The 25,171-nt window shown below is 52.0% G+C and overlaps 1 protein-coding gene across 1 annotated transcript in view; it reads right to left on the reverse strand.

Annotated features, from left to right (window-relative positions):
• Window positions 1-18,493, reverse strand: part of PTTG1IP (PTTG1 interacting protein) — a 43,130-nt gene extending 24,637 nt beyond the window's left edge. Inside the window, exon 1 of the mRNA XM_050965721.1 lies at window positions 18,312-18,493. Within this exon, the coding sequence (XP_050821678.1) occupies window positions 18,312-18,411 (100 nt within the window). The 5' untranslated portion in view covers window positions 18,412-18,493. The remainder of the gene's footprint in view (window positions 1-18,311) is intronic.
• Between the last annotated feature and the right edge of the window lie 6,678 nt (window positions 18,494-25,171).

The raw sequence follows: 25,171 nt of genomic DNA on the forward strand, positions 1-25,171 counted from the left end.
CACCAAGATTTGAAAGTATCTCGTCCCCCTATTGGTCCTCTGGTCAGATGTCAGCCAGGTTTACTAAGCTTCTTAACCCTTTACAGGTAAAAGACACATTAACTCTTATCCGTTTATGACACGCCCCCCAAATCTCAGACAGTGTGGAACCACACTGGTGGTTATTTCTTCCTAGAACTTTAGAATAAATTAATAAAACAGATTAATAAAAACACATGCACTTTTACATATACTATTAATTATGTAAAACTACAAGATTGTCCACATTTCAAGGACAATTTTTAACCAGTTGATTTTGGGAAACTTTCACAGGAGAGTGCATCAGCTACTTTGTTAGAAGCTCCTGAAATGTGTTGAATTTCAAAATCAAAATCTTGGAGAGCTAAACTCCATCGAAGCAGTTTTCTGTTGTTTCCCTTGGCAGTATGAAGCCACTTTAGCGCAACATGGTCGGTTTGTAGCTGGAAACGCTGTCCCCAAACGTATGGGCGTAGCTTTTCCACGGCATACACAATGGCGTAGCTTTCTTTTTCACTGATTGACCAGTGGCTTTCCCTCTCAGACAGTTTCTTGCTGAGAAACACGACAGGATGAAATTCTTGATCCAGTCCTTTCTGCATTAAAACTGCTCCTACACCACGCTCAGATGCATCTGTGGTTACTAGGAATGATTTGTCAAAATCTGGGGCCCTTAGCACAGGGTCAGACATGAGTGTCGCCTTAAGCTGGGTAAAGGCCTTCTGACACTCATCAGTCCACTTAACTGCATTTGGCTGGGTCTTTTTGGTCAGGTCTGTTAGTGGGGCAGCGATTTGGCTGTCGTGTGGTACAAATCACCTGTAGTACCCGGCCAAGCCTAAGAAGGATAGGACCTGTTTCTTTGACTTTGGGACAGGCCACTTTTGGATAGCATCCACCTTGGCCTGTAGGGGGCTTATTGTTCCTTGACCCACCTGGTGTCCCAGGTAAGTCACTCTGTTTTGGCCTATTTGATACTTTTTAGCCTTAACAGTTAGTTCTGCCTGTCTGATGCGCTCAAAGACCTGTTCCAGGTGTTCTGCCCATGAATCAGAAAAAATGGCCACATCGAGGTAGGCAACTGCAGATTCTCCCAGTCCTGTTAGGAGACTATCTACAAGTCTTTGGAAGGTGGTGGGTGCATTTTGCAGCCCGAAAGGAAGCATATTAAATTCATACACTCCTGCATTGGTGATGAAGTCTGACCTTCCTTTGGAGGGTTCATCCAGCGGTACTTGCCAGTACTCCTTGGTTAAGTCTAATGTAGAGATGAACTGGGCATGTCCCAATTTCTCCAATAGCTCATCGGTGCGTGGCACTGGATAGTTGTCGGGACGAGTTACAGCATTTAGCTTACGGTAGTCCATGCAAAAGCGTTATTTCCTCATCTGGTTTGGGTACTAGAACCACTGGAGATGCCCACGCACTGGTAGAGGAGCGGATTATACTCATCTGCAGCATGCTTTGGATCTCCCGTTCTATAGCAGCTTGGGCATGAGGAGACACCCGGTAGGGTGGGGTTCTAATAGGCTAAGCATTACCTGTGTCAATGGAGTGGTATGCCCATTCAGTCCATCCTGGGGTGGCTGAGAACATGGGGCGAAGCTAGTGCACAGCTCCTTGATCTGTTGCCGCTGCAGATGTTCTAGGGTTGTGGAGAGGTTCACCTCTTCCGCGCCACCGTCACTTTTTCCTTCGCAGTAGACACCTTCTGGCCACTCAGCGTCATCTCCTCCCTGGGCTGTAAATTGACAAACTTTTACTTCTCTGGAATAAAAGGGCTTTAGAGAGTTAACATGGTATACTTTAGGCAGGGAATGCTATGAGATAGTTAACAGCTCCCAGGTGCTCTTGGACCGTGAATGGCCTTTCCCATGACACTTCCATCTTATGGGCCTGTTGCGCCTTCAAGACCATAACTTGGTCTCCTACTTTGAAGGAACACTCTCTGGTATGTTTATCATACCAGGCCTTTTGCTCTTCCTGAGCATCCTTTAGGTTTTCTTCAGCAAAGGCTAAAGAGTGTCGGAGGGTGCTTTGTAGATTGCGTACAAAGTCTAAAATGTTAGTTCCTGGAGAAGGCGTAAACCCCTCCCACTGTTGCTTCACCAACTGTAATGGCCCCTTAACCTCGTGGCCATACACAAGTTCAAACGGTGAAAACCCTAAACTAGGATGTGGTACAGCCCTGTAGGCAAAAAGCAACTGCTGCAACACTAGGTCCCAATCATTGGAGTGTTCATTTACGAATTTACATACCATGGCCCCCAAAGTTCCATTAAACCTCTCCACCAGGCCATTTGGTTGCCACCCCTTACCACCATCAAACAAGTGATTCACCCTATGAGCTTCCCACAGTTGTTTCATGGTCCCTGCCAGGAAATAGTTCCCTAATCTGTAAGGATGTCAGAGGGCCTACCTACCCTGGCAAAAATGTCTGCTAAGGCCTGGCACACAGTTTTAGCCCTGGTGTTGCTTAGAGCTACTGCTTCCGGCCATCAGGTAGCAAAGTCCACAAACGTCAGTATGTACTGCTTTCCTCTGGGGGTCTTTTTTGGGAAAGGACCCAGAATATCCACAGCTACTCACTGAAATGGGACCTCAACTATGGAGAGCGGCTGGAGAGGGGCTATGACCTGGTCTTGGGGCTTCCTCACCCGTTGGCACACATCACAAGACCAGACATAATTAGAAACATCGTTGCCCATTCCCTCCCAGTGGAAAGACCTCCCCAAATGGTCTTTGGTTCTATTCACCCCAGAATGACCACTGGGATGATTATGAACTAAGCTCAAGAGCTTTACCCGGTACTTAGTTGGAACCACCATCTGTCTTTGAGGACGCCAGTCTTCCTGGTGTCCACCAGAAAGAGTCTCCTTGTATAAAAGTCCTTGTTCTACAATAAATCGGGATCAGTTAGAAGGGCTGAGAGGTGGTTGGGTGCTCCGTGCCACCACCCTAGCTTTCTGAAGGCTGTCATCTGCTTCCTGCTCAGCCTAAAACTGATCCCTTGATGCTGGAGACGTCAGTTCCTCCTTAGACTGTGGACTTGGGGCTGGTCCCCCTGGAAGCGATGTAGGTGATGGGGTTGTTTTCGTTGATTGTGAACCGGTTTCCGCTGGTGCACTATGTGATATTTCAGGCTCTGGCTGAGCCTCTTGGGTAGGGTTGTCTGCTGCTTCTGCCAGTCCAGGCCCGCTGGTACCCTCTGGCGCTGGGGTTGGAGACGGGTTTGCAAGCGCTGGCATCAGTGCTGGCAACGGTTCTGGTGCTGGTTGCTTTTCCAGTTCCGGTTCTAGGACTGGATGCACTATGAGTGTTGCAGTCATTGGCAGGGTATCCGGTTCCACCACCTCTGTCTGGGTCTCTGGTAACACAGATGGGGCCCTGGTGGACGGCTCAGGAACAGGGATGAGTGTGGAAGCTTGCTTGGCCTGGCTACGGGTGACCATTCCCATCCTCTTGGCCAGCTTCACATGGTTGGCCAAGTCTTCCCCCAGTAGCATGGGGATGGGATAATTGTCATAGACAGCAAAAGTCCACATTCCTGACCAGCCCTTGTACTGGACAGGCAATTCAGCTGTAGGCAAGTTTACAGATTTTGACATGAAGGGGTGAATTTGCACTTGGGCCTCTGGGTTGATGAATTTGGGGTTTATTAAGGATTGGTGGATAGCTGACACTTGTGCCCCGCTGTCTCTCCACACGATAACCTCCTTTCCGCCCACTCTCAAGGTTTCCCTTCGCTCTGAGGGTATTTGAGAGGCATCTGGGCCTGGGGATCTGTGGTGTGATGGTGGTGTAATGAACTGTACTCAGTTGGGGTTCTTGGGGCAGTTGGCCTTTATATGTCCCAGTTCATTACATTTAAAACATCGCCCACTGACTGGTCACTGGGCCGAGGTGGGTTGCTGGAGACTGGTGAAGTGGGACATTAGGGTGTCTGGGGCTTTCCTTGGGTTGTACGTGGGATCTTGGGTTGACCCCGGTGACAGGGTTTATTTTCGGTTTGCCCCCTCTGATATTCGCTCCCCTTGCTAGTAGTTTTTTTCTTTTCTGCCACTTCCACCCATCTGGCTCCAATCTCCCCCACCTCGGTTACAGTTTTGGGTTTCCCATCTAGGATGTACCTTTCTATTTCCTCTGGAACACCCTCTAAGAAAAGACGGTTACTCACCTTTGTAACTGTTGTTCTTCGAGATGTGTTGCTCACATCCATTCCAGTTAGGTGTGTGCGCCGCGCGTGCACATTCGTCGGAAACTTTTTACCCTAGCAACTCCAGTGGGCCGGCAGGTCGCCCCCTGGAGTGGCGCCGCCATGGCGCCCAATATATATCCCTGCCGGCCCACCCGCTCCTCGGTTCCTTCTTCCCCACTGTCGGAGTAGCCGGCAAGGAGGGCGGGTGTGGAATGGATGTGAGCAACACATCTCGAAGAACAACAGTTACAAAGGTGAGTAACCGTCTTTTCTTCTTCGAGTGATTGCTCACATCCATTCCAGTTAGGTGAATCCCAAGCCATACCTAGGCGGTGGGGTCGGAGCGAGAAGTCGCGGCATGGAGCACTGCAGATCCGAAGGCCGCATCCTCTCTTGACTGCTGGACCAGGGCGTAGTGGGAAGCAAAGGTGTGGACCGATGACCAGGTCGCTGCCCGACAGATTTCCTGGATGGGCACACGGGTGAGGAAAGCCAGCGACGACGCCTGCGCCCTGGTAGAATGCGCAGTCACACGGCCCGTAGGGACATGGGCCAAGTCATAGCAGGTCCTGATGCAGGACGTTCTCCCAGAGGTTGTCCTCTTGGGTGAGATAGGAAGCCCTTTCATGCGGTCCGCTACTGCCACGAAAAGCTGGGGGGATTTGCGGAAGGGCTTGGTCCTCTCCACGTAGAACGCGAGAGCCCTATGGACATCAAGCGAGTGGAGCTGCTGCTCCCTGCCTGAGGAGTGAGGTTTCGGGAAAAAAACCGGGAGGAATATCTCTTGGTTGACGTGGAAGGCTGAGACCACCTTGGGGAGAAAAGCAGGGTGTGGTCTCAGCTGCACCTTGTCCTTGTGGAAGACCGTATATGGGGGGTCTACCACAAGAGCCCGGAGTTCCGACACCCGTCTAGCTGAGGTGATAGCTACTAGAAAGGCCGTCTTCCAAGAGAGGTAAAGCAGGGAGCAAGTAGCTAACGGCTCAAAGGGGGGCCCCATGAGCCGGGACAACACGAGGTTAAGATCCCAGGTTGGAGCAGGGGGACGGACGTTAGGGTATAAACGTTCCAGCCCCTTAAGGAATCTAGACACCGTCGGGTGAGAAAAAACAGAGCGACCATCCGCACCCGGGTGAAAGGTGGAGATAGCTGCTAGGTGGACTCGCAACGACGATATGGCCAGACCTTGCCCTTTGAGGGACCAAATGTAGTCTAAGATGTCGGCTACCGAAACTCCAATAGGGCGGAGATTTCTCTCCACGCACCAACAGGAGAAGCGCTTCCATTTGGCCAAATATGTCGCTCTTGTGGACGGCTTCCTGCTGCCCAAGAGCACCTCCCTCACCGGCGTGGAACAGCGCAGCTCAGAGCCAGTCAGCCACGCAGGAGCCACGCCGCTAGGTGCAGCGACTGCAGGTCCGGGTGACAGAGGGTCCCGTGCTCCTGGGTAATCAGGTCCGGATGAAGGGGCAGGGGAACTGGGTCGGCTATGGTCAGGTCCAGCAGCATGGAGTACCAGTGCTGTCTGGGCCATGCCGGGGCTACCATGATCACGTGAGCCCTGTCCCTGCGCACCTTCAGAAGGACCCTGTGGACCAAAGGGAATGGGGGAAACGCATAGTACAGGTGGGTCGACCACTGGATGAGGAAGGCATCCGCTATCGACCCGGGCTCCCTGCCCTGAAAAGAGCAGAACGCTTGGCACTTCCTGTTTCCCTTGGACGCGAAGAGGTCCACACGGGGATAACCCCACCTCCGGAAGATGGAGAGGGCGACGTCTGGGCGAAGGGACCACTCGTGTGACAGGAAGGATCTGCTCAATCGATCCGCCAGCGTGTTCCGTACTCCGGGGAGGAAGGAAGCCATGAGGTGAATGGAGTGGGCTACACAAAAGTCCCAGAGTCGTATCGCCTCGTGGCACAGGGAGGAGGATCTGGTGCCGCCCTGCTTGTTGATATAATACATGGTCGTCGTGTTGTCGGTGAACACCGCGACACAGCGACCCTGAAGCTGATGACAGAACGTTTGACAAGCAAGACGGACCGCTCTCAACTCCCGCATGTTGATGTGTAGCCCCACCTCCTCCTGGGACCACAGGCCCTGCGTCCTCAGGGTCCCTAGGTGGGCCCCCCAGCCGAGATCTGAGGCATCCGTTGTTAGGGACACCGAGGGCTGAGATGGGTGGAAGGGGAGACCCGCACATAACACTGCCTGGTCTAGCCACCAGCCGAGAGAATCTAAGACCCTCTGGGGGATTGTGATTAACATATCTAGCGGCTGTCTTGTCGGCCTGTAATGACTGATGAGCCACAACTGGAGAGGCCTCATGCGGAGCCGAGCGTAATCGGTCACAAAAGTACAAGCCGCCATGTGGCCTAACAGGGTTAGACATGTCCTCACTGACGTTAAGGGGGCTGACCGCAGCCGTTGCACGATCGCCGACAAGGCCTGGAACCGCTGCAATGGCAGCAAGGCCCTGCCTACAGTGGCGTCCAGGACGGCCCCGATGAATTCCACCCTTTGTGTGGGAACCAGGGTGGACTTGTCTGTGTTTACCAAGAGGCCCAGAGTGGCGAACATGTCGGTGATCACGCGGACATGGCTGCAGACTTGTTGTTCCGACGTGCCCCGAATCAACCAATCGTCCAGATACGGAAACACGTGGATACGACTGCGCCGAAGCTGCGCCACCACAACTGCCATGCATTTCGTAAACACCCTCGGGGCCGTGGACAAGCCAAATGGGAGGACTGCAAATTGATAATGAAGAGACCCCACAACGAAGCGAAGGAAACGTCTGTGACGTGGCCAGATGGCAATGTGAATATACGCGTCCTGCATGTCGAGGGCGGCGTACCAGTCTCCCGGATCCAGGGATGGGATAATGGTCCCCAAGGATACCATGCGGAACTTCAACTTCACCAGGTACTTGTTGAGCTCTCGCAGGTCGAGGATAGGCCTGAGGCCCCCCTTGGCCTTGGGGATCAGGAAGTAGCGGGAATAAAACCCCTTGCCTTTCTCATTCTCCGGCACCGCCTCTATAGCTCCTTTGCCGAGGAGCGTCTGCACCTCCTGCCGAAGGAATTGCTCGTGAGAGGGGTCCCTGAAGAGGGACGAGGAAGGGGGCGGGGAGGAGGAAATGAAACAAACTGCAGGCGGTATCCCGACTGCACCGTGCGTAAGACCCAGCGGTCTGATGTTATTAGGGACCACGCTGGGAGGAAAAACGAAAGGCGGTTGGAAAACGGGGGGGAAGGATCCATTGGGGAAACTGTTACTGCGCCCTCGGGCGCACCTTCAAAATGAAGGCTTAGGTCCAGGCGGGGGCTTAGAGGAGCCTTGGTTCTGCCCCCCTTGGTTCCCCGAGTGCCTGCGCCTTCCGTTCCTGCCGCGGCGCCTGTTAAGGTCCTGCCGCTGGCGGAACTGGGAATACGGCCTGCGCTGTTGTTGTTGTTGTTGCGGCCGGAAGGGTCTGCGTTGCGTCACTGGTGTGTGCATCCCGAGTGACCGCATGATAACTCGGTTGTCTTTCAGACTCTTGAGTCTGGGGTCTGTCTTGTCCGAGAATAAGCCTTGGCCTTCGAAAGGAAGGTCCTGTATAGTGTGCTGGAGCTCCGGCGGAAGGCCAGAAACCTGCAGCCAGGAGAGGCGACGCATTGTTACCCCCGACGCGAGGGTACGGGCAGCCGAGTCCGCAGCGTCCAAAGAGGCTTGCAAGGACGTGCGTGCGACCTTCTTGCCTTCCTCCAAGATGGCCGTAAACTCTTGGCGAGCATCTTGTGGCAGCAGCTCCTTGAATTTATCTGCTGCCACCCAGGAGTTGAAGGCGTATCTGCTCAGCAGTGCCTGCTAGTTGGAGACCCTGAGCTGCAGCGCCCCAGCCGAGTACACCTTACGGCCGAGGAGGTCCATCCGCCTGGCCTCCCTGGATTTGGGGGCTGGAGCCTCCTGGCCGTGACGCTCTTTATCGTTTACTGATTGGACCACCAGGGAACACGGAGTCGGGTGCACGTGGAGGTACTCGTAGCCCTTAGAAGGAGCCATGTACTTCCTCTTGACGCCCTTCGCAGTGGGAGGAATGGAGGCCGGAGACTGCCAGATGGTGTTGGCGTTGGCCTGGATGGTTCGTACGAACGGCAGGGCGACTCTGGTGGGAGCGTCTGCCGAGAGGATGGTCACAATTGGATCCTCTATCTCCGAGACCTCCTCGGCTTGCAGACTCAGATTTTGAGCTACTCGCCTGAGGAGGTCCTGGTGCGCCCTGAGGTCCAGCGGGGGGGGGCTGTTGGAGGAGGTCCCAGCCACCGCTTCATCCGGGGAGGAGGATGAGGAGACCCCCGGCAAGAGAGTGTCTAACGGCGGGTCTCCTTCGGCCCTCGCCTCTACCTCAGGAGCCAAAGCGGAGTCTTGATGCTTGGACCCTTCCTCCCCATCCGGGGAGGGAGGGGGGCGAGACAACGAGGCTTCAGGTGCCCTGCGCTCCGCAGTCGCCGGCCTAGCAGGGAGCTGTTGGGGGCCCTGGGCCTGATGATATGCCCAGGGTGTCCAGAATCCCCATTGTTGCGGGCCTTGGTCCTGCTGTGGCGGATCGCTGAACAGCGCCGCCTGCCGGTCGGTGCCCAGCGCATACCCACTGTCCGTTAGCGAAGATACGGACGGCTGTCTAGAGGGCCATGGCGGGGCGGACCCTGGATGGTAAGGGTCTGCGCGGGCCGGCACGGACGATCTTCTCGGTGCCGGGGACCGGTGCCGGGAGTCATATCGGTGCCGGGACCAGGACCGGGTTCTGTCATGGTGCCGGGATCTGGACCGGTACCGGGCGCCGCTCCGGTGCCGGGACCGGGACCTGCCACCAGCTCGGTGCCGGGAGGTCGACCGGGACCGGGACCTGCCACCAGCTCGGTGCCGGGAGGTCGACCGGTGCGGCGAATGATGTCTGGATAGGCTCCTGGAATCGCGGTGCCGGTATCAGCGGCTGGAGACCGACCGCGATCGTCTTGATGTCGACCGGCGCCGCGAGTGCGACCGGTACCGCTGAGGGGAGCGGTGCCGGGACTGCGAGCGGCGGCGGGATCTGGAGCGACCGTGGCGTCGGGACCTGGATCGAGAACGTGAGTCCCGAGACGGTGCCGACATCATAGGCTTGCCTCTGGACACGACCCGCACCGGAGGTACCGGGGGTGGCAGCTGAGTGGGCTCAGTCATGGCTATGAGGTCCCGTGCCGAGGCGAAGGTCTCTGGTGTGGATGGCACCACTATCTCAACCCCAGATGTCATGGGGGAGCTTGGCGGCACCGGACTCGACGGACCCGCCGGGCCCGGAGTCGACGGTGCCGGCGGCGCCGCGGCCGATGTTGTGGCCGGGCGCTCCAGTCGGGTCTGCCTGGCCGGAGTAATAGACTTCGACGGCCTAGGCTCTGTCCCCGGTGCCGGAGAAGGTCGGTGCCGGGGAGTCTTCTCGGTGCCGGTGCGATCCGGTGCCGGCGCCGAGATCACGGCCTGCGAAGCCGCCGGGTCAAGTGCCGCCTCCATAAGGAGAGTCCGGAGCCTTTGATCCCTCTCCTTCTTTGTCCTTGGCTTAAAAGCCTTGCAGATGCGGCACTTGTCGGATCTGTGCGATTCCCCCAGGCACTTCAGGCACGCGTCGTGGGGATCGCTGGTAGGCATGGGCTTCTTGCAGGCCGCACACTGCTTGAAGCCCGGCGAACCAGGCATGAGCCTGGTGCCGGGTGCCGGGAAGGGCTAAGCCCCCGGCGAAGAACTATTTACAAACTACTTAACTACTACTATCCACACTTAACAATCTAATTAACAACTACAATAGTGCTAGAGATAACGATAGAGAACAAGGAGAGCTAGGGACGTGGAGGACAGCTATGCCGCGCTCCACAGTTCCAACGACCGACACGGCGGTAAGAAGGAACTGAGGAGCGGGTGGGCCGGCAGGGATATATATTGGGCGCCATGGCGGCGCCACTCCAGGGGGCGACCTGCCGGCCCACTGGAGTTGCTAGGGTAAAAAGTTTCCGACGAACGTGCACGCGCGGCGCGCACACCTAACTGGAATGGATGTGAGCAATCACTCGAAGAAGAACTGCTCCATTTGCATTAGGAAGGACAGCTCTTCCCGAGATTTAGCATTTGCTCCTGATATCCAGGCATCCCAATTCTTCCCAATGTGGTAGGCGTGTCGGGTAAGTGACACATCTGGTTTCCACCTTAGGGCTCTGAACCGCCGGTGGGCATGCTCAGGTGTTAGCCCCATTCTGATTCTGGCCTTGGTTTGAAAAAAAGATCATAATCATTCATGTATTCCTTAGGCATTTCAGCTGCCACCTCTGCTAAGGGTCCACTGAGCTGTGGCCTCAGTTCTATCATGTACTGGTCTGCAGAGATGTTGTACCCAAGGCAGGCCCTTTCAAAATTTTTTAAGAAGGCCTCATCACCTGCCTTGTAGGTGGGGAATTTTCTGGGATGGGAAACAGTACCTGGAGAAGGGCTGTTAGGGTTGGCTGGTACATCCGGCCTAGCCTTTGCTAAGTCCAGTTCATGCTCTCTCTCTCTTTCCTTTTCATCTCCATCTCTTTTTGTTTCATCTCCATAGCTCTCCTGTGGTCAGCCTCTTTGGCTTTCTCTTCTGCGTCCAGCCTAGCCAGTTCTTGTTTAACTGCTTCCTTGGTACACATTTTCCTGCTTTCTTGTGCTGGCCACACACCCCTGCAGCTCACTGAAACTTGGGATGCACTCAGCAGGGCTGCCTGGTTAACAGAGACTTCCTAACTAGCTATACCCGAGGGGTAGAAAGAAAAAAACAATTCAGCTTGTAAATTCCCTTTTCTGGCTGCTTGCTCACAGCTTGAAGCCTCCTCTTAACAAAGACCCTTGTTAAAAACTTAACACCTCTGCCCTCAGACTGCTTTCCAAGCAGCTAGAAAGGAGAGAAAAAAAATCCTACTGGCTTTTGGTTCCTAAAAAATCCCGAACTGCTGCTCACCATGTCAAGGTTTCTTTCCCCATTCTGAACTTATGGATACAAATGTGGGGACCTGCATGGACACTTCTAAACTTAAATTACTAGCTTAGATCTAGTAACACTGCCACCACCCAGAATTCCAGTGTCTGAGGCACTCTGTTTCCCCCAAAACTTCGTCCCCTCCCTGGGTTGCCTTGAGGGACTTTACCAATTCCCTGGTGAACACAGATCCAAACCCCTTGGATCTTAAAACAAGGAGAAATCAATCAGGTTCTTAAAAAGAAAGCTTTTAATTAAAGAAAGAAAAGGTAAAAATTATCTCTGTAAAATCAAGATGGAAAATGCTTTACAGGGTAATCAGATTCCTATAGACCAGAGGCCCCCGCCTAGCCTTAGGTTCAAAGCTATAGCAAACAGAGGTAAAATCTTTCTAGCAAAAAGAAACATTTACAAGTTGAGAAAAACAAACATAAGACTAACACGCCTCGCCTGGCTAATTACTTACAAGTTTGAAACATGAAAGACTGATTCAGAAAGATCTGGAGAGCCTGGATTGATGTCCCGTCCCTCTCAGTCCCGAGAGCGAACACCACCACCACCACAAAAAGCACAAACAAAGACTTCCTTCCACCAAGATTTGAAAGTATCTTGTCCCCCTATTGGTCCTCTGTTAAGGTGTCAGCCAGGTTTACTGAGCTTCTTAACCCTTTACAGGTAAGAGACATTAACCCTTAACCATCTGTTTGTGACAGAGGGTAAATAACCATTGGAACAATTTACTGAAGGATGTGGTGGATTCTCCATCAATGGAGATTTTTAAATCAAGATTATATATATATATATATATATATATATATATATATATATATATATAAAAAACAACTCTTCTGCCCCTCTGAGTTGGCAGCAACAAGGGCCGGGTTCAGTAACCAGGCGTTCCGTTTTAATAACACCATGCATAACTGGCTCGAGCCCCCACCCAGTGACCCGGGACACTTACATACCACACCCTCCTGGGTGCCTCTAGGAGGCAATACTTCCCCTCTTGCAAGCACGGAATCTGAGTGTAGCAAAATCCTTTTAATAAAGGAAGGGAACAATGTGGCATCCCATTGGAGAAACACCACAAACAGGATAACAACACAAACCATAAACAAAACCCACCTCCAAGTACATTTGTCCTTTCCCCTTTAGGGTCTTAAGTCCAATTACCCCAAAGTCCAACAATCCAAAAGTCTCTGGTCAGTGCCACCCCAGAATTCAAGAGTTTATCTGCAGAGTTTTACCCCCCGCCAGCCTGAGTAGAAAGGGGGGGCGGAAGTCCACACAGGGTTTTAAGGGGCACCTTACATGGGCCAGGGCCAACTGCTCCACCTCTCCATGAAGTTCTGCTGCAGCCTTCACCAAGACCCGCTCCACCACACCAGCTGTGCCACTCCTCCAGTTGTCCCTGCAAACCACTTCACTCTGCTCACTGTTCCATGGGCTGCTCCAACACACTGCAAACTGCTCCACTCTGCCAGCCGCTTAACAGTAGGTCTTCAGACTCCCCCACAGGTTAACACAGTACTCAGTGATCTCAGCTCAGCTCAGCCCCTTCAGTGATTTCAGCTTTTAGTAGGGGAGCCCTGGTGTTGGTGCACCATTGGCTCAACATGAATTCAGCTCAGCAGTCTCTAGATGGATTCCTAATGGAATCAAAATTAGCTCTACTCTTTAACAGTGGAGAGATGAAGATGTGCAATTGGTGTTCCAGGCCCTCAAAAGGGGCCCATACCATCAGGTACACACACCAGTCCCCAACCTCTCTCCCTTCATGGGGTTTTGGAACTCATGTCCCATGTTTAGCAAGTACCACCCAACTGAGGTTGGGTCATCTCTGTCAGAAAGGAGTCCCACAGCTCCCCATTCACACAATCAGGGTGTGAAACTTTTTTTTCCTCCTGCCCCAATAACAAAGAAATTGGGGATCCCAGAGCTGTTAAAATAACCATCCCAGTCTGCTGTGAGCTTATGCTAAGTGGGAGTGGATGCCAATGCAAATCTTTCCCCACACTTTGAAATTCTTTCCACACTCCCTACAATTCATCACCAGATGTCAGGGTAGCGCTCATCCTGACTCTGCTTACATATATATACATACATACACACACACACACACATATTTTTAATCTAAAGACATGCTTTAGTTCAAACAAGATTTTCTTTAGGGAAGTCCTATGACCTATGCTATGCAGGAGGTCAGATCGGTGGATCACAGTGATCCCTTCTGGCCTTAGAAGCTAGGCATTTGATAGTATTGCTAGATTCCCACTTACTCTTTGATGATCATACAGCAGCAGTCACCTGAACAGGTGCAATGAGGGGTGGAGGTGGTTATAGCCAGGCACTAGCCAAGAAGTTGTAACTTTCTTTTCGATTCAATCTTTCTGCCATGGCCTATGCTTTTATAACCTAAGGATTAAACTTCTGAAATGCGTGGGGGGGATGCACTTTAAATCTACTCACAAACAGAAACTTGCAGCAAAGGTGGCAGCTTGCTTATTGAAGAAGTTTCTCATGCTCAACACATGACATCAGTGCTTCATGACCTGCACTGGCTGCACGTTGCCTTGAGTGAATTGAAGGGGGTGGTTTTTGTTAGGGGGCTTATTCCTTCACCCTCTCACTTTCCTGGTCCTTCTCACATGAGCAGAGAGCAACAATACCTGAAGTCCAAAGGTGCAAACAATTTGATGTTTATTGGGGTGAATTTCCAGCAAGCATGATTCCAGTTTCCTTCCTTAGTGTCCCCCTTCCCAGCTCTGACACCACAGAGCCTCTTCTGTGTCCCTGTTCCCGTTCCCATTTTCCCCTTTAGCAAGACATGATTTTAATTCCCCCATCCCCAGTCCCTGTTCCCATTTCCCCCTCACCCCCTTACTTCCTGATAGAGTTTTACTTAGCTATTCTTTAACCAATTATTTTACTGAAATTTAAATAACCAATCCTAACATATTGTAACATTGTTATTTAGCCAATTATATTCCACCACCTTCACTGGTTTACACTGAACAAAATTAATTATACAGCAGACAGAAACAATTACAGAACCAGACAGAGACCATGCAAATAAACATACAAAACAATACAGAAGAAGTGAAGATTTCACAACTACATCTATACAGACATAAGGGTTTTCCAGCTGTGTCTATTGATAGGTGAATTCTTGCCAGACAGGATGCTATCAAACTAAGTTTCCTTTTACATCTTCTAGGCTCTACCCTTCCTCTGGAGGTGATAGGAGTATCAGGACAGGATTGTATTCCTAATAGCCCAATAGCACCTTATTTCAATGTGACTAGTTTGGAATGTGAGGATGTGACCATACACTTCCCAGCTTATGGCTGCCCAACTACATCTTAGCTGAAGGCCTTAGCCTGTCACAGTAAGAGAAGGCCATTACACACACAGTGATTTTGATTCTCTCTTTTATACCTCTGTAACTAGCTAAGTGATAAGAATACACCTAAATTCTTAAAGGACAGGCCTTTGCAGACAGGTCTGAATATCTATATCCTAACAGTTTTGACCAAGAATCTTAAATGGCTTGCAACCTTCCTATGTGAGATACCTTTCTCCTTGTGTCATGTTATGGCAGCTGCAGTCAAAGCACTCAAGTTGGAGTCCTCTCAAGAAAAGAGGGAACTATTGGGCAGTGTCAGGGTGTTTTCTGTGATGGGCTGTAAATCTTTAAATTCATTCCTCACTTTAGTTAAAAGTCACATGACATCAGGGCACACTTCAAAACTCATCTTCTCACAAGCTTCTCCTCTTGTCTGGTGTGAGGAAGCTGCCTTGTTGGTCTGTAATTGTAAAGTATGTCCAAGGAATACATAGCTTTTTGGAAACCTTTTACAGTTTGTGAAAATCTGATCACAAGACCCAAAACCTCCACCCTAAGATTTTGAAATCTGTTAACTAGGAGGAAGAGGGTGGAAACACTGCCTTGGGATGAAGGCAGTTACATCAAGTGAAAAACAATGCATGAACCTCAAATATTTCTCACCATCCATCATGTTTAAGAGATGCATTCTATGCATTTGTAGTACCACACTCTGGCAGAGAAATCAGGTAGCCTGTTCAGACTTCTCTGGACCTTCCACACATGAACATGCCACCTCTCAAAGCCTGAAGCAGGAGCCCCCTTTATAGCAGTCAGCTATTACTTCATAGTTTCAGAGATACAATCTTATCAATACAGTGAAAAGTTAAAAACTAAAGTTATCAAAACTAATAAAAGACATAGCAATACACTGTCCTTGCTTTATTTGTTCGCTTACCCACCAAGTCACATAATTCAGTAACTGACATCCCTCCAGGAAAATTCATAACGAAACTACAGGAGAACTTCAATATGTTCTGTAACTTAGACTATCAGTACAGTAGACAAACACAAACTGCCTATACCATGAATTGATTGCAGTTCAAAGAACTATGTAGCTTTCTCCTTTTCAAAGAGGAATATGGGTAAGTAGTATATTTTTAATTAGAGGGACACCACACCACCAACTTAAAATCTAGCCAATTTTAAGTCAGGAGTTAGAAATAGTTTCAGGCACCCCCTTCAGTTGCCATGGTATTTTCTGTGGTTCTATGATCCTGTTTCCAGTGCTGAAAGACTTAAAACATAGGAGAAATACTATGTTGGGTCAGTTTCAGAGCACTATCTTCTCTAATCTCTCTCTTCAGTCTTGTTAGGTGTTACTTATAACACTAGCAAATAAACAAGTTTTCACACAAAAGGTGCGATTTTTAAATTGGTGTTCTACAAACTCTTCTTAGCAGAGCAGGAAAAAAGACAAGAGCCAAGACAATTAATGAAGCTTAAAATTGTAAACTAACAGATTCAAAAGTCTTCTACCGCAATAAGTAGAAAGAACAGAAGTTTTGTTGTAGCATTACTAAGTCTTTAAATATATAAAAAAAGCTAAGTCTTTAATGTTAGTTTTATAGTCACAAGTAAATATCACAAAATGAAACCTATTTCACCAGAAAGACTGCTAAATCAATTCAGTGAGTCTTACAAGAGGGGCTACAAACAAGGCAAGTACTATCAGAAAATATAGTCTATGTATAGAGCTACTAACTTTCTTCAGTTATTTGTGATTCACCACAGCAACATTCAAATTTAATGCACATCTTCCAGAAGTTGAGATAGCTGTTAAAGCCACTACCACAATGGAGATCTACTTCCAAGACAGACCTCAGCTGACACAGTTCTAGTTTTAAGATTACATGCTGCCTAACCACGTTTTAATGACTTCCGTGATTAGCACACTCCAATCTTTGATAAAGCACAGCTGCAACATGGCCCATTGTGTTTGGAAGACTAAATGCCGAGACAAACTATTGCAAGGTCTTGTCTTCACGGTGAGAAAGGGGGGCGTTCTTCCTCTGTGTTAGCTGGCAGTAGGGAAAAACTTAACGAAGACCAGACACTAGTCAAGTTGCTGTGTTCAAACAAGTAAGCAAGTAGCAGTAAAACCTAGACTCGCAACTCCACCGGAATCTACCAATTGCCTTCTCTCCGCTAGAGCCTAACGCGAGTTGTCAACAACAGCAGTCGCAGGGCAGGAGGGAGGGCATAGGCACCGGGGAGGAAGTGTGAGACGGGGGTGGGGGCAGGGACACTGAGGGATGTGTAGGGCAGGCTGTGGCGCGGGGAGGGAGGGGCAGGGCAGGCTGTGGCGCGGGGAGGGAGGGGCAGGGCAGGACACTGGGGGTGACATGAGGGGGCAGACACCCGTGGGCTGTGTGGGGCAGACTGTGGCGTGTGGGGGGGTGCGGGGCAGACACCTGTGGGCTGTGAGGGGCAGGCTGTGGCGTGGGGAGGGAGGGGCGGTGCACGACACCGGGGGTGGCATGAGGGCGCAGACACCCGTGGGCTGTGTGGGGCAGACTGTGGCGTGGGGAGGGAGGTGCGGGGCGGGAGACGGAGGGGCAGGGTGGGGCATGGGGGGCAGACACTCGTGGGCTGTGAGGGGCAGGCTGTGGCGTAGGGGGGAGGTGCGGGGCATTGAGGGGCAGACACCCGTGGGCTGTGAGGGGCAGGCTGTGGCGCAGGGGGGGGAGGTGCGGGGCATTGGGGGGCAGACACCCGCGGGCTGTGCGGGGCAGGCTGTGGCGTAGGGGGGAGGTGCAGGGCGGGAGACGGGGGGGCAGGGTGGGACATGGGGGGCAGACACCCGTGGGCTGTGAGGGGCAGGCTGTGGCGCAGGGGGGAGGTGCGGGGCATTGGGGGGCAGACACCCGTGGGCTGTGAGGGGCAGGCTGTGGCGCAGGGGGGGGAGGTGCGGGGCATTGGGGGGCAGACACCCGTGGGCTGTGAGGGGCAGGCTGTGGCGCAGGGGGGGAGGTGCGGGGCATTGGGGGGCAGACACCCGTGGGCTGTGAGGGGCAGGCTGTGGCGTAGGGGGGAGGTGCGGGGCATTGGGGGGCAGACACTCGTGGGCTGTGAGGGGCAGGCTGTGGCGTAGGGGGGAGGTGCGGGGCATTGGGGGGCAGACACCCGCGGGCTGTGCGGGGCAGGCTGTGGCGCAGGGGGGAGGTGCGGGGCATTGGGGGGCAGACACCCGTGGGCTGTGTGGGGCAGGCTGTGGCGCAGGGGGGAGGTGCGGGGCATTGGGGGGCAGACACCCGTGGGCTGTGTGGGGCAGGCTGTGGCGCAGGGGGGAGGTGCGGGGCATTGGGGGGCAGACACCCGTGGGCTGTGTGGGGCAGGCTGTGGCGCAGGGGGGAGGTGCGGGGCATTGGGGGGCAGACACCCGTGGGCTGTGTGGGGCAGGCTGTGGCGCAGGGGGGAGGTGCAGGGCATTGGGGGGAAGACACCCATGGGCTGTGAGGGGCAGGCTGTGGCGCAGGGGGGAGGTGCGGGGCATTGGGGGGCAGACACCCATGGGCTGTGTGGGACAGGCTGTGGCGCAGGGGGGAGGTGCGGGGCATTGGGGGGCAGACACCCGTGGGCTGTGTGGGGCAGGCTGTGGCGTAGGGGGGAGGTGCGGGGCATTGGGGGGCAGGCTGTGGCGAGGGGCAGACACCCGAGGGCTGGTTGGGCAGGCCGGGCGGGCAGAGGTCTCTTACCTCCCTCGGACGCAGCAGCCGGGGAGGCGCTGTCCGGGGCCATTGCCAGCAGCAGTAGCGTCAGGGGGGCGCAGAGAAGGAGCCCGCTGCCCGGAGCCATCGCAGGGCTCGCAGCCACCTCGTCCGCCCCGCGACCTTCCGCAGCCGCGCCCCGAGACCGGCTATTTGCTCGCGGGAGCGCGCGCGGCGGCACTCGAGACCCGCCCCCTGCGGGGCAACAGAGTCCGCGAGGCCCGACCGGGTCTGGAGGGAGCCGCCCCGGCCACTCCCCCAACTGGCCCCGCCTCGAGCTCCGCCCCCCCAACCGCGCCCCCGGAGTCTCTCCCCGTCTCGGGTCCCGCCCCCAACCTTCCACCGCACCCACGAGCTCCGATAGCGCCGCTGCCCCGCCTCAGGTCCCGCACTGAGTCCCAACCGCCCCTCAGCACAACCCCACACCCGGCCATCTCCCGCCCCCTGGGCTCGATACCTTCTGAGCGCCACGTCGAATAATCCCCCGCAGGCCCCAGCCCGCGCTGCCTGCCAGCCCCTGAGCACCCCCTCGCCCAGAGTGCCCAAACCCAAATCCTCCCCGGCCGGATCGCTTCCCGCCCCCTCTCTTTAACCTGCCCGCGCAGAGCTGAGGGCTGATTGCAGTGTGATGTGATTGCGCTGGTGTGAGCAGCCGGAGTGGGCTCTCCCCTGACATCTGGGGGTGAGCTATGGAAAGAGACTTCAGCGGCTGATCTGGTTTCCACGGGCACACCCACCCTGCCTAGCCACTGCCTGCCCAAATGGTCACGTTGGCTGCTGTGGGATCCCCAGCCTCTGTGTTATTGGGACAGGCATAATAAAGGGTTGTTAGGCTGGTTATAAGAACAGGAGTATTTGTGGCACCTTAGAGACTAACAAATTTATTTGAGCATAAGCTTTCGTGGGCTAAAACCGACTTCATCGGATGCATGCAGTGGAAAATACAGTAAGTGTATGGCTACACTTGAAACTTCAAAGCACTGCCCTGGCCGCAGTGCAAGTGTGGTCGCAGCGTCAGCACTGGGAGAGAGCTCTCCCAGCGCTGCACATACTCCACATCCTGATGGGGTTTAGCTTGCAGCTCTGCAGCACTGTTTACAGTGGCGCTTTACAGCGCTGTATCTTGCAGCGCTCAGGGGGGTGTTTTTTTCACACCCTTGAGCGAGAAAGTTGCAGCGCTGTAAAGCGCTAGTGTAGCCAAGGCCTAAGAAAATAGATATCTCTCTATATATACACACACAACATGAAACAATGGGTGTTATCATACACACTATGGCTGTGGCGTGAGGAGGAGCTATGGCTGTCCCCACCCCAGCCCTGGGCTCCCCCCCCCCACACCTTCCTGCTGCCCCAGCCCTGGGCTCTCCCGCCTGACCCGCACCTGAGAGCTTCTCCCACCGACATAGCAACCGCCTCTCACGGAGGTGATTTTTTTATGCGCACAGGAGAATTCACTCCCGTCGGCAGTCTTCACACTGCTGCACAATGGAGCCAGGAAGAGAGCACCAGAGTTGTGATCTCTAATATTCTAATCTGTCTAGTAAGCATTTGCGGACCTGCTGGCACAGTGTGTGTCAGGTCCCACTCTGGTGTTTGGCCTCAGAAACAATGGCAATTCCTCCTAAATTCAAGTGGTGGGGACATGTGCTGGGGACTGGAGAGGCCATGTTACAAACCCTGCCACTGTGGGAGTGGGGACTGAGTGGTTCTACTTGATCTATATTTAAGTTTTCTTTTTTTAATAGTTCATTTCACATGATAGTTAAAACTGTTATAATCTGTTGATTGTGGGGCGATGTGCCATAAAATCCTGCTGTTCCAAACTGCGAACATCTGCCACGCGCTGACAGGTTTGGGAATTGAGAAGTAAACTGATCCAACCAGCTATCTCCTCTTGAACAATTCCTGATGTGTATGTTTATATAAAACACATGACCCAGAGTGCAGGCTCGATAGCCTGGATCTTACTATAATATGTTGCTATCATCATAATGACATACACAGAGGTCCTCACTGGTATTGGGATTACCTCCCCCCCACCCCCAAAATCACTTATGTTAACACATCGGCTTCAAAAATCACAGCTGGAAAATTAAAGAGAAATGAGACATATAAAACATGTGTCTTGTTTATTTACCTTAAGTAAATGTCAGGTTAAAAGGAGCTAAGAAGGAATCTTCATAACCAGAATACATGGTAAAAACATCCACAAATTTGAGGAAGTGTTGTTCTGAAAGGTACCAAAGTGGACATACTGGCCCTGAACTATGGGGTTGAATTAATGTTACAGTCTCTCACTTTCAGAAATATTTTATAGATCTCAATCTCATGTTCTCTCGCCTCCCTTTTCTTGAATTTCATCTAGTTTTACACATCATTTTCTCTAGCACTCCTTTCCCGTCCGTTTATTTCTCTGCATCTCCCCAACTCTTCTCTATTCCCTATCACAGATCACTCCACTCCAGGTTCCCAGTTCTCTCCTTTGAGTTTGTCCCTTCCGCTTTTGCTGCCTGCCCCAGAGCATTTCCCCTGTCAGGACGATTTTGCTTTCACTCTTCATTTGAGTTTCCCGCCACTTTCTCCAGGCTTCTGTCTTTACACTGGTTTTACTTTATTTTTTCTCTTTTATTCTTTCGTTTCTTTCCCCCGTTTTGGTTAAACCTACCCTGTACTTGACTCTCCACACCCTCTAACCGCTTCCCACTACAGCATCCCTTCTCTCATGACTTGTAGGTCACACGCTCCAGTTTCTGGGTCTCCCTCTCCCAGGCTCCCTGCTCCTGAGGAGCCTCTAGCTTCTCCCCAAAACCCCAATTAATTCTGTGTCCCTGCCACCCCCACATCTGCCTGTCCCCAGCCCGGCTATTACTTCTACTCCTCAACCCTCACATCACTTCTGCCCCCAGCCCCTCCCTCAGTTCTGCCCCTGCAGCTCCACATCAGTGCCCCAGGGCCCCTCTGCTCCTCCTCCAGCCCCCAAGGGTTCTTCCCCCCTCCCTGCCATCCCTGGTGCTGCAGGGAGGGGGAGGAGCTTTCAGGAGCCATAGAGATGAGCTATCAGGGGTCAGGTAGACAGTGGACCTCCAGGTCATAGAGGTCAAAGTTCAGCCCCGGGGAAGGCTGGAACCATTTCTCTCATTTTCCAGCAACCCTATTCTGGCTGGGACAGTCCTGGATCCCAGGGAGCTGCCTCTGTCCTGGGCACCTGAGACTGAGCAGAGATGTTACTGCAGTTCTTCACTGTTTAATAGGAATCACTTCACTGGTTTTTCATTTGTTTGCAGAAGCTTCAGTTCCTCCTGCTTGGCAGCAAAGAATCTTGTGGCACCTTATAGACTAACAGACGTTTTGGAGCATGAGCTTTCGTGGGTGAATACCCACTTCCTCAGATGCATGCTTGGCAGGGACAGTGCAACCACTAGGCAAACTAGGCGGTCGCCTAGGGCACCAAGTGGTTGGGGGCATCCAGGGCTGTCCTCAGGCATAGGCAGCTGGGTAGGACACCTGAAAATTTGGAGCACCACTGGGTCTTAGTGTCCATCCACCTGCTTTTCCTATCCCTGTTCTGACCCTTCCTGCAGGCTCCAAGTCTTCCTGGGAAGAGGATCTAGTAGTTAAAAGAGAAAAAGCCTCCAGCCTGCCAGACCTATTAGCACAACACTGAAACTGTTAAAGAGCCATTTAAAGATGAAGACATTTAACAGGCATTTGCCAACTTCCAGGTATCTACTGTCAGTTTCTGAATGTACTGACAAAAACAGTTATGCATGACTGTAATATTTACTCAGAACATGTCAGTCTACAGGATCTTAGTTTAAAATGTGCTTTAAAAATATTTCATTAGTGAGTTGGTGAAGATTATAAAATCACATCTCTAAAAAATCCTTGCATGGATTTTTAGATGCACAATCATCTTTAGTCTTAAATGCTTGGATCTTCAGACATATGTTTTTTTAAATCAATTCTTCAAAAGACCACCCTTATCTAAAATACAATTTTTAATTACTATAGTAAAAAAAGTTATTTCCAAAGTCTTCCTGTCCTTTTTGTCCATACATTTCTCCCTTCACCGCTTCCCCCTCCCCCCGCACGAGTAGGGTGACCAGACAGCAAATGTGAAAAATCAAGATGGGGATGGGGGGTAGTAGGAGCCTAAAGAAGAAAAAGACCCAAAAATCGGGACTGTCCCTATAAAATCGGGACATCTGGTCACCCTACCCAAGAGAGCCCTTAAAGGGGCAACAGCCCTTTGCTTCCAGGTAGCTACACAAAGAGTTTCCCTTTTTTTACTTCTGACTAGCTGATGAACTAGTTTTAAGCAAAATCAGTACCTTAGTAAGATATAAAATCATTTGTTATGCTAAAATCTTTGGAAACATATTTTTTAAAGTTGGTGGAATTTCATAAACGTGTATTGTTTTGGAGATCACACACAGTAAATTAGTGTTCCCGTTTTCTAAAAGCAATGAACATTGTTATGAACACGCTAAACTTCTGTGACTGATTAATTTAAAATAACGTGAGTTAAATATGTAGTAATCTGGAATGATTACTTTATGAAGGCTTAAGAGTACATTCAAAATATAAAATAAGCTTAGAAATACTGATCAAGAAAATGTACAAGAGAGAAGAGCTGCATCATGTATTCCATAATATTTAATGTTGTATTCTGCAAGCCAGCTGACTCACCCTTACTACAAAGTTTTTGCAAATAAATGTCTGACAAATTTCAGGGCATATCAAAAAACCTGTGACTGACATTTTTTATTCTCAAGTTTAGTGCTTTTAATTAGGTACCTTCTGCACGTCTATTCTGCATGAGAGAGAGGGTATATGGGTCTCTGTGGGGAACTGTGACTCTCTGCCACCGTGAGGTAGGCCGGGCATCTTGTTATTCTTTCTGCCTTGTCCCTCCGCCTGCCCCCGCCTCTCCCCCCCACCCTGCCCCGACTGCAAGCTCAGGCTGCCAAGGGGCATAGGGGCACCACTTTAATAATACTGCATAGGACCCCATAAATCCTAAGGACGGCCCTGGGGGCACCAAAAAGCGGTGCCCTTTCTCAGCAGGGAGGATCCACCTTCCAGAGGCTTGGGAGAGCCAGAGCGTCAGCTTGCGGGAGCAGCGAGCCCCAGCCGTGGAGGAGCCAGCACAGCGCAGGGGGGCAGGAGCATGCAAAGGCGATGGCACCACTAGTGGGAAGCAGCCATGCCCCCCTCCCCTCCTGCCCAGGCTGTGGCCTGGCGCGCCCCCAGGGGCTCCTGAAGGCTGCAGCAGATGCATGCGGGCGCTGGCCCCCATGCACACCCCAGCTCCCCACTTTCTGCACTTGGGCTCTGCAGCTCCTGGGCATGTGAGCCACCACTGGGGTGCAGGGCCATGAGCCTGCTCCAGGAGGGGCAGTGGTGGTAGCAGCTTAGACTCCCAGGAGCAGCAGAGCCCAAGTGTGGCAAGAGGGGAACTGGGGGGACGCACGGGGACCTCTGCCCACATGCATCTGCTGCAGGAGCCCCCAGGAGGGGGGGCGCTGGGCCATAGACTGGGCAGGAGGGGTGGAGGCATGGCTGTTCCCCACTAGCGGTGCCGCCGCTGCCTTTGCAGGGCTGCTGCCTCCCTGTGCTGCGCTGGCTTCTTCATGGCTGGGTCTCAACGCCCCCGCAAGCGAGTCAACAGTGTGTCAACAGTGTGATGCTGTTGCAAAAAAAGCAAACGTGAATCTAGGATGCATTAACAGGTGTGTTGTGAGCAAGACACGAGAAGTCATTCCTCCGCTCTACTCTGTGCTGGTCAGGCCTCAGCTGGAGTGTTGTGTCCAGTTCTGGGCACCGCATTTCAAGAAAGATGTGGAAAAATTGGAGAGGGTCCAGAGAAGAGCAGCAAGAATGATTAAGTTCTAGAGAATGTGACCTATGAAGGAAGGCTGAAAGAACTAGGTTTGTTTAGTTTGGAAAAGAGAAGACTGAGAGGGGACTTGATAGCAGTTTTCAGGTATCTAAAAGAGTGTCATAAGGAGGTGGGAGAAAACTTTTTCATCTTAGCCTCTAAGGATAGAACAAGAAGCAATGGGCTTAAACTGCAGCAAGGGAGATTTAGGTTGGACATTAGGAAAAAGTTCCTAACTGTCAGGAACATTGGAATAAACTGCCTAGGGAGATTGTGGAATCACCATCTCTGGAGATATTTAAGAGTAGGTTAGATAAATGTCTATCAGGTATGGTTTAGACAGTATTTGGTCTTGCCATGAAGGCAGGGGACGACGCGATGACCTCTCGAGATCCCTTCCAGTCCTAGAGTCTATGAGTCTATAAGTGCGACACTCTGGCTCTCCAGTGCCTCCAGAAGGCAGCTCCTCCCCGCTGAGCTGCTGCAGCGGTCCAAGCCTGGCAAAGCCAGTGAGTGGACTCAGGCCAGGTCCAGACTAGAGCTTTAAATCGATTTTAAGAGCTCTAAATCGATTTAAAGCTGTAACCGTCCACACTACAGAGTGCATAAAATCGATTTTAAGGGTCCCTAAAATCGATTTTGGAACTCCATCAAAACGAGAGGAGTAACCCCAAAATCGATTTTTTAAAATCGATTTTATGATAGTGTGGACGGCCATCGAAGTTAATGGCCTCCGGGACGTATCCCACAGTGCTCTAGTGGCCGCTCTACACAGGTAAAGGTACTCTTCTGCTGGCCAGGTAAACAGGAAAAGCCCCGGGAAGTTTGAAATTCCATTTCCTGCTTGCACAGCGTGGAGCTCTCAGCAGCAGAGAGAAGAATGCCGTCTTCTGAAAATAGGAAAAGAGCTCCAGCATGGAGCACACAGGAGTTACTCGATCTGATAGCTGTATGGGGAGAAGAGTCA

Source organism: Gopherus flavomarginatus, chromosome 8, assembly GCF_025201925.1.
Source record: "Gopherus flavomarginatus isolate rGopFla2 chromosome 8, rGopFla2.mat.asm, whole genome shotgun sequence".
Lineage (NCBI taxonomy): Eukaryota > Metazoa > Chordata > Testudines > Testudinidae > Gopherus > Gopherus flavomarginatus.